Here is a 10,329-nt window from a genome sequence, read left to right as displayed (position 1 = left end):
AAATTCAAGTAAATGCTGAAAATACAGTAATAAACTCTAAACATTGATACTGTTTTCAGTTGTCTATTTTGATTGAATTAAAACAACTATCACAGAAACACTTAGTTTAGTTTATTCAATTTTATTTACAATGTTTCAATAGATGAATGTTAGTCCACCTAAAAGTAATTTCTTGCATTTACCTTTCTAATTAAAGAAACAACAACACACAGAATTTGGCAGTAACGATCCTTAAAGGAGACGTAATGTGTACACACACAAATAATTAAGTATGGTCACCAGTAAATTAAACTTCATTTAAACTATAGTTTTTCTATAAATTGGAAGCATTGGTATTGATGTTGCTTACTTCTGCTCTAAGTATCTAGTTATTGTTTGTTATATTATTATTATTATTTTTGTCATTAATCAACTCAAGTATGCATGATACCCCATATGTGTCTTTACAAATATTACCAAAATCACTGTCTAAAAAATGTTTAAATCTGTTAACTTGCTGTCTGGAAGATTAGGCTGCATGTGACTATTCTTCCACTTCTCTTGAATAGGTGATTTTCATCAAGCTAGCCTGTCTTTTTTTACGTTAGTCCACCAGACAACATTTCGTTTTTTGTTTGATGCTCAAGTATTATACATATGGAACGGCATGTGTGCCAAAATATTTATTACGGTGGAATACAGTATCGTACCTAGATTAGCCCTACTGTTACTCCCAATATAGAGATGGCTATTAGCTATCAATGTCTCAATGCCCAATGTAGTGTTATCCATTCTTTGGTTTGTCCCGCACGTGAAATGACCATTAAGCAATATAACCCTCTCTGTGTAGTAGAGTGAACGATTTCGTATCGTATTCAAAAGTGTAAACAAAAACTATTCTGCTTTAAAAAAGAATTGTATATTCATATTCATAATCATATTTGTGGCGTCTGCAGAGTTATGTACACGTCATACACACGTTTTTTGTCTGAACTGACCTGCAAAAATCGACTGCTGTTGGACTTGCCTGAATAGAATTTAAGGGCAAAAAATGAATAACTTTATAACAATACATAACAAATATACAGTACAGTATTCAATGAGCTATATGCATTCAAAATAATTTTAGAGGTAATCTGTTATAAAATTCATATCACATTTTGTTTGAAATTCGAATTTATCAAAAGTACAAAAAGTTCAAACATACTGAAGTCGCGTTCCCTTATAATTTCAGATTTGCAAAAATATAGATTTCTATATTTATAAAGCGAAAGCCTGCTTGTAAAATAGTTTATATATTTAATCGGTTTTTTTTTTTTATATGAGTCTTTGCTTTCTGGTTTATTTTGTCCTCAATTTTTATCCAAGACCTCCTTTCTCAGATCATCATGACAATAAATGAAAAAGATTTGCATAAAATTGCACATAATCCTCATATGCAAATTATTGCTACAAATTATTTGCATACAGTGGAATTTCATCTTCATTAGGGAGTTTTCGCAACCTTACAAATACGATAACGAAACAAATACGTCACGCACACGTAGTCGTTTTTCGTAAGCCAGTAAAAATCTGTTTCGCATGGCAACGAAATATTGAGGGCCCCGTCCAAAATACGACTGCTGTAAATTTGAGCGAAGCGCGGGTACATGTTGCTTGGTGCTTGGCTGCCTAGGCCTAGCGTAACATCAAAGCGAGTGAGGACTTTAGAAACTGCTATTTATCAAAATTGACCTGGCATTTTAGTAAATTACTTTCAATAAAAGTATAATTATTTTATAATCATGAATCATTCCTGATTGAAATGCAAAATAGCTCAAAAACTATACTCGTTTTGTAGTTACGAATATGACTGGTGATATTCGTCAACACGAATACGCTTTACGAATATGAAGTATGGATCAGCTCAAAAGTTTCACAAATGTGTGACGTTTTTGTTATCGTATTCGTAAGGTTGCGAAACCTCCCTATTATGATCTTCAACACCACCTACCTATAAAAAAAAGGTAAAAATATAATATATGCCATGCACATATTGCTCCTTAATATAAATATTGTCATATTTAATAATAACAAAATATTTTGGTCCTCTTCCAGCCAAAAATGCCTTACCTTTTAAGGTGTATTAGTTACCAAATGTATAAAACATAAAAACGTCATTTTTATGTAATAAATGCATACTAATAATATAAAACTTTAGCAATAATAAAGTAAATTGGAAAAAATTGGAATGATGGAATGTTTTACATACAGAAATAAATTATGTTGATAATTACGAAATAATGGACTTGCTTTTCAATAAAATGGTTGAGGCAAAATGGTGAAGCGTACATAGTTATGGTACAGAAAATCACACAGAAGAAACCAATTTCCTTCTATGAACGACCTGTTGTTGCCTTTTATATTCGTTAAACTCTTCTTTGAGTCTTGCAAACCAGCGTTCCTCTTCCGTTGGTGATTCAACTATCAAATTGTTATCAAAGTGGACAACTCTGGGCTTATCATTAACTCTCATGTTTTCATCTTGAACTCTGGCTTTTCTTGACTTGGAACCAAAACTGTGGTAACGGTCTTGCAGAATGTCTGTAACTCCATCAAAGGGATCACCAGATGTGGAAGGATAACCCGATGGGTTGTAAGTATCAATAACTTGAAGTGGTTCCTCAAATGTACTATCTAAGGAACTGCTATTCGATACATGTGGCCGATTACTCACAACACTATTATTACGACCGTTTACAGAAACACTTTGCGATGTATTTCGACTCCCGTACCCACTACTGCCCTGACTTTGTGGAGATAATGGACCAGTTGAAGTTCTGGGACTAACATTGTTCAGAGATGGCACCATGCTTCCTACACCACTTGTTGATGAAGATACTCCACTATAATTGGGAGAAACTTCTAAAGTGTCATGTTCATTTGGTGAAGGCTGAATGTACGGCAGATTTATGGTTGGTAAACGCTCGCCATGGGGAAACTCATACCGCAATGGTATTCTGAAATCTGAAGTAAAATGGTAATACTATTAAATTATATGGTGATAAAACTAACTTTCTTTACTTTGTAATTAATAAATAAAAACTAAATTTTCTAATATTAAACTTTTTAAAATCAAGTAAGCCTTCTTTAAAAAAAATTCTACAATGCATTACCTTGATTTACACTTGTATTATAATTCCGTTGGTTGAGCGGTCCATATGCTCTGGGGTTAATTGTAGGCCTATAATTTTCACAATTCAATTGTCCTGGGTTCAATTCCCTTGTACCCCTTCTCAAATCACCAACAGACCTAACTTTCCTTCTATCTAGAGAATAATCACTATTTTGCAATTGCGGTAAACGAGATGTATCAATTTCTTGAGTCCTTCGCCTCCTCTTTAAAAATGGTGCAGTCCTTTTATACTCATCATATCTGGTGTCCATTTGTTTGGAATGTCCCATTATTGGTTTAATAGGGGTGTACACTTTATTATGAACATCCGCAGATACCTTTTGAGTTGTAGGTGGGTCAATAGAAGATTCTTGTATTAAACTAAGATTTCTTGGATTTTTTGGACGAAAAACTTTATGTTCACGCCGATAAATTTCGGCAGAATCTGGAGAAGCAATTCTCTCTCTACGAATATAATTAGTACTGTTGTCTCCACGCAATACAAACATTCCATTTGATTGGTCATTTTTATATGCTCTTTGGTGTGAAAAATCTACATTTTCGGAATAGTGTTTAGTTCTTTGGCTATTTTGTAACTCCCTCATGGTCATAGTTTTGTCACAGTTATGGGAATGCATATTTACGTTTTCGTCCCTCCTTGCATAATAATTTTGATCGGTTTTTAACTGACCGGTACTACTTTCAAAGTAGCCTTTAACACTTGTCGAAGAACGACGTACAGCGCTTACATTATCTGATGCGAAACTCCACTGTGTAATATCATTTAGTGGACTGCTTGTTGTAAATACTCCAGCAGGTTTATTCGGAGCACCAGAAGCAGTTCTTACAAGCTGGTGTGATTGGACATTGTTTGTGTTTCTTGATGTCTTTCGATAATCATCAGCAAACTGACGAGGTGGGGTGAATACCTCATCGTTTATGTCAACTTCTAATGCATATTCACCTATAAATAAAACATGGATTAATGTTTATTACAAAATGCATGTTTACAATGTGTAGGCCATGATAAATATTGTTTTCATTACAAAAAATAGTTCATGTGTTCATTCTCACGACTCGTCACTCAACAACGTGGCTATTGAGTCTAACAGTCATTCATGTTTCTGAGCGCAGGCAGAAGTACTTATTCAAACTCAAAAGCTGCATATACTAGTGAACTGGCAATTCTATTGATTTGTTCACTTACTTGTACTAAGGACCTCATCTGGTCTAGGTGTCAATACCAGACGATGTCTACTGGTGCCATCCTCATAATCCTCTCCACTAAATTTAACTGCTAGCACCCTATCTGGTAAACTATTATCTACAATGGAAGGTTCGGTGATGTCATCAAAATGTAGTGACCTCGGAGACTTTCGTATATGTTTGGTTCTTGATTTATGAACAACACGCTGTTTTAAACCGTGATCGTCACGGTTTCTAGTTTTTGGGGGATTAACTTTTACTGGACTAAATTTAGCTTTCAAACTCGAGTAACTTTCCCTAAGTAAAGTAAAGGAGGGCGTCGACCTGAAAAAGAAAATGAGATTTAACAAATTTAATTCTTTTATGCAAACACAGGTAGAATGCATTTAATACAAGAGGAACGAAATGTGAACCTGGTTTTAGTCAAAATGTAATACAATTAAATATTCCAAAAGATCTAATGTTATGTTATTGATCCATCCCAATAGGCATACTGTTGTTTCAAAGCATGTGTTAATTTTAGTGTATAAAGATGGTAATAAAGATTTAACAATCAGTGCAGTGAATATTTTTTTTATCTCAGTGCGGAGTGAATTTTTTCACTCTCGGTCAGGTGTCAGGTTGTAGTGACTTTATTTAATCCCAGTGCGGATTGACTTTTTTCACTCTCAGTCAGTAGTGACTTTATTCCAATCCCAGTGCAGAGTGACTTTTTTCACTCTTAGTCAGTTTGTAGAGACTTTATTTCAATCTCAGTTTGGAGTGACTTTTTTCACTATTAGTCAGTAGTGACATTTTTTACTTGGTCAGTTCAGAAGAACCATATTTACTATTGCATGTTAGTTTCTCATCTTTATTAGGCCACCAAAACATAGACTAAAACACATTTTAAATGCAAGTTTAAAAAACCAACTAAAAAAAAATAAAGTCTATTAAATAGAATATTTTAAACTGATACATCTATAATGATACAAAAAGATTCAAATAACAATAAAAATAAACTTGTTAAATATAATATATTAAATACCAAGAAAAGAAAACAAAATGTCAAAGAAAACATATTAGATGAGAGGGTGTTAATATTGAAATATAGTAGAGTAATAAAATGAATATACTTTAAAACCATAACTTTCACATGTGCAAAATAAATGTTGAAGTTGAAGGGTAAATTTCAGTCTCTACAATAATCAGCCAATCATATCCAGTTATTAATAGTGTTAAACCAATCACAGACATAAACAAATTGTTAGTGCTAGGGTTTTCTACCAATCATGATGCAGGCATAAACTATTTGTTAGAGTTTCAACTAATCACAAAACGAGCAAAAAACTGTTAGTGTTTATTACAGCACATACATGCGCATACTACACTTACGTTGCTGCTGAACTATGACCTGGTTGCACATAAGATGGAAAACCTGTAAGACATATGCGTTACAAAGCACTTCAGCAAGGCGACTGAAGCCTAGCAAGAAGCAACTATAACAGTAGAACGCCCTCCTTTAGGACATCTCTATCCAGGGCACACTTTTATTAAGGGGGCTCTCTGTTGGGTACCTAAGATGTCCTTGTAATGGGAGTTCTACTGTATAATATATAATAGGCCTACTGTACTACATGTGATCAACTGTATCTACTACATAATAAAGCATTGAAATAGTTAGTAAGGTAAAAATATATATACAATGTGTTTGTTAATATTAATATTGATAATGGTATAAGTCTGCTCTATTGAATTAGACTTGAGCGAGTTGAGGTAGGTTATAATAACCGAAATATAGAAACGGAATTACTCTAAATTTAAGAGTACAGTATGCTTTCACCATGGTAGGTCCAGACTTATACACACATCATACATTTTCAAATAATCTTTTACACTACAAAAAAATAGTTCCTAGAAAACTGTTATGTGTAAGGCATTTATAAAATGTCTTATATGAGTAGAATATGATACTGTATATAGGTGGGTAGTAAGGCATACAACCTGTTCTACAAGCTCTGTCAAGTAACACATTGCTTACAACTAAAAAGATCTATCCCTAAGGCTTAGTATAAGCAATATTGTATTAAATAGCTTAAGTATGACACACCATTAAACATTCTTTACCTTGCTTACAACCTATATCCTACGTGAGCATCGAGTTAAAAATAAAATGTATATATATATATTGAAGATAGCAGCAATCAGGTCATTATACCTATTTATTTTTCTGTTTTTGAGATGGGCTTGGGAGCGGAGAGTTGTAATCTAGTATAATTTTATTACTTTGTCAAAAATTAATACATTACATCACAAATATTGTAGTATTATATCTAAGTCATGTTCACACATATTAAATACTTTTTATTAGTTATGAACATATAAATCATTCATGATTAACTAGAACTAATTATACTGTTCTACTTCTTCACAAATACAACAGATGTTTAAAGTTATTTGTATTTACAATAAGGGTACATTCATACATGGATCTGGTAATTAAAAACATTCATTTAAGGTCTGGTTTCGACAAGAACAATACCCTTGTGGGGAACAAGGTTCCATTTGTGTGAAGTTGGATTAATATGGGTTTGGTGTGAACATCATGTTTTTCTGTATTTATGAGAAAGGGGTGGATTTTAGAAACAAAAACATAATGTTTTTTCATAATTTTTTAAAAAAATTCTTTTTACTTAAATGTTTGGCATAAGAATGGCATTTAGTTGAACTTGGATGTTAGTCCAGTCAATCTAGTGATATTTAGAGGTAAACCCACCACAAATTGCTATAGTAACGAAACATTGATTTTTTCATTCCAAATGTAGTTTAGAATGACATATTAAAAGTCACCGAAAATTGAAGCATTGGAACACACTATTTTTTACGTAATCTCAACAACTATATAGGGATTTTATTCCGTAAATATTTTTGGGGTAGGGGGTAACATTTATGCCCGTAACTTGTGGTTTTATAATCCAATCTCAATAATCTTTATATCAGTGTGTAGAATATATATTTCTTTCTAATATGCAATTTAAAAAACCAAAATACAACACTTCTTTTTATAACTAGAGGTCAAAAGGTTATTGACCTTTTACAAAAACTCATTTTTTTCCTTTAAAAAATGATTAACTGTTATATGCCATAATTGTGGATGCATTTAATCAAAATTGTGTTTTTTCTGTACCTATCGATATATAAAATAGGAAACATGATGTTAACTAGAAGAATTTTAAAAGTAATGATGTACTATTCTTATTGAAATTGATTCTTGATCAAATGTAATGTAAACAATTTTTGGGTAGGGGTAGCGTTTATGCCTATAATCCATTGTTTTATAATCATATCTAAATAGCTTTAGTACCAATGTGTAGAGTATATATATCCTACTAATATACATTAAAAAAACAATTAATACAACAGTTATACTTAACTAGAGGTCAAAAGGTCATTGACCTTTTACAAAAACTCAAATTTTTCCTAACAAAATGTCTTATTCCGTAATTGCCGTTGCATTTGATGAAACTTGTGTTTTTTTTGTACCTATCGTCATATGAAATAGGAAAAATGATGTTAAGTATTTTGAATTAATTATGTACTTAAATAAAAATAATCCTATAATAATGATAAATTGTTATCAACAACAGGTAGTGTAGTAGTAGGTAACATTTATGCCTGCCAATAACATCTAAATAACTACAAATGTGTATAATATGTATTTCTTACTCTAAAAACTAATTGATACAACAGTTGTTATGTAACTATAGAGGTCAGTGACCTTTTACGAAAACTCAAATTTTCTTTAAATAGTGTAAAACTAAATTATGTTTATGTATATTTTGCAAGTATTTGGTGCAAATAATGTTTTTCCTGTACCTATTGTATCGTTATGAAATAGGAAAAATGATGCTAGCTAGAAGAACATTGAAATTCATTAGCGGTATGTACTATTGTTGATTAATTAATGAGTCTTGATAATTTGGAATCAACTCATGATTTAACTATAGATAGATTTTTGATGATTTTAGTATCAATGAATGTACGTAATGACAAGTATTGGATCGCCCCAGGGTTGCGTCCTCTCTCATCTTCTGTATATTATATACACGGATGACTGTCGCAGCAAACAGGACAATAGTCATCTTGTCAAATTTGCTGACGACACTGTCTTGCTGTCTCTCCTTAAAAATTCACAAAACGGTCATGGTCCCGCATTAGATGGTTTTATCAAATTTTGTGGAAACTCCTACTTGGAACTCAATGTGACCAAAACCAAGGAGATGATTGTAGATTTTAGGAAGGAGAAATGACGCAGCCCTCTGGTATCCCTCATAAATGACAAACCAGTGATATTGTCCGTTCCTAAATACCTAGGTACTATATCTTGAGGACAATCTCAGCTGGGAATTAAATACAGAGGCAATAGTAAAGAAAGGACACCATGGACTTTATCTGTTACAGAAGCTGAACCATTTTAATGTCGATAAAGTAATTCTCAGGTTTTTTTATAATTCCTTTATTGAGAACGTTTTAACTTTTTTCCTTTATATGCTGGTTTTTTAGTCTTAATAGGGTCAAAGAGAGAAACTCACTACAAAGAATTGTTAATTTAAGTTCTAAATTAATAGGTTGTCAACTTCGTAGCTTGTCTTCCTTCTGTGACATGCAAACTCTAGAAAAAGGTAGAGCTATTCTAAAAAATGTTAACCATGCCTTGTTCAGTGATTTCGAGCTCATGCCTCATGGGCATCGCTTTTGATGCCTGGCATGTAGAACAAACCGTTAAAGGAATTCCTTTTTGCCAGTGGCCATCCGACTCTTAAATTCTTGAACTTTGACTCTTGTTATATTGTACTGTGTATTGTGATATTTTTGTATATTTTGTAAGATCATTTTAATCCAGAACTTTTTATTTGAATTGCCCCGTGTGGGATGATATTCTTTAATCCTTCAAATAGAAATGGACTCACAACTATGTCATCAGTATCACTTTCTTGTTCGGGTATTAGTACAGTGCAATGCCATTGCATTCATCACATGTAGTTCTAGTTACCCCTGAATGCTTCAAGGAGATACTCAGGTGCTGGCTTTAAGTCTGTGTGTAGAGGAACCATGTTTCCATCATCTGATCTTCCATCCCCAGTCCTCGGTACACATATCAACCCCACTCCATTGCTAAAAGATAACTTGAACTTGAACATGATGTTAAGTACCTTGGTTGTGGTACGACTATGAAGTTGGCGATATGCGAGGTTGTACTTATAGATGGGATGGAGTCAAAGGCATTCCACGCTGTCCAGGTCGTCCATTGTAAAGACACACTAAATCATTTTCTCTAGCAACCACAATGTCATCCTTTGTATCTTGTTTGCATCTGAAGACTACAGCATAATGTCAGAAATAAGTGCAATGACAAGCTTTTTTTAGAGCCACTTGTTTTCCAATTCCGAAAACTCTGGATGTTGTGTCACCAGTATCGCATGAGCAAACAGAAGGTTATCACAGATGTCTCTCAAAAGTCATCGGATACAGATGTTTTCCTGTTTGCTGATTCAATGGTTTTTTTGTACTATCCGAAATAACATCTGCATCAGCAGCTGCATTCACTCATTGCCATGTTGTTCAAATACTAGTTACGAAGATTTATAAATTGTTGTTTGTTACAGAAAATGATCCTATTTTGTGGAACATGTCACTGGTAAAATGTACAGGGACACTACCACCTGACCCGCCTTACCATGTGCGCCGTCTTTGGCGCTTTCATAATCATCAAAGACTATGATGGCAGAGCAATATTTTTTACAGATCGCATCATAAGTCTCTACACTATTCCATGGAATGCTGTGAAAAAGTAGAGCACTACCATCTAAAATGTAGGCTTACTGGACAGCATTCTGTGAGTTGGATGTGTTAGACTATTCATAAGAAGTTGTTTCCACATGGCATCATGTTGGTTTATTAGCTGAAAGTATTGTAAGTTGGTAGTTTCAAAAAGTGCTGGTGGATAACAA

At 33.2% G+C, this 10,329-nt stretch overlaps 1 protein-coding gene across 3 annotated transcripts in view; it reads right to left on the bottom strand.

Moving 5' to 3' along the window:
- Nucleotides 1–98: 98 nt before the first annotated feature.
- Nucleotides 99–10,329, bottom strand: part of LOC140056013 (protein turtle homolog B-like) — a 60,809-nt gene continuing 50,578 nt past the window's right edge. For all 3 annotated transcript variants that reach the window (XM_072101211.1, XM_072101212.1, XM_072101213.1), the window contains 4 exons: nucleotides 5,714–5,756; nucleotides 4,341–4,663; nucleotides 3,135–4,097; nucleotides 99–2,985 (listed from right to left, as the gene is read on the bottom strand). In XM_072101211.1, coding sequence (XP_071957312.1) covers nucleotides 2,330–2,985; nucleotides 3,135–4,097; nucleotides 4,341–4,663; nucleotides 5,714–5,756 — 1,985 coding nt within the window. In that variant the 3' untranslated portion in view covers nucleotides 99–2,329. The remainder of the gene's footprint in view (nucleotides 2,986–3,134; nucleotides 4,098–4,340; nucleotides 4,664–5,713; nucleotides 5,757–10,329) is intronic.

The sequence above is a fragment of the Antedon mediterranea genome, chromosome 8 (genome assembly GCF_964355755.1).
Source record: "Antedon mediterranea chromosome 8, ecAntMedi1.1, whole genome shotgun sequence".
Classification (NCBI taxonomy): domain Eukaryota; kingdom Metazoa; phylum Echinodermata; class Crinoidea; order Comatulida; family Antedonidae; genus Antedon; species Antedon mediterranea.
The sequence above is the reverse complement of the archived record's forward strand: the minus strand, read 5'-3'. Positions and strand labels throughout refer to the sequence as shown.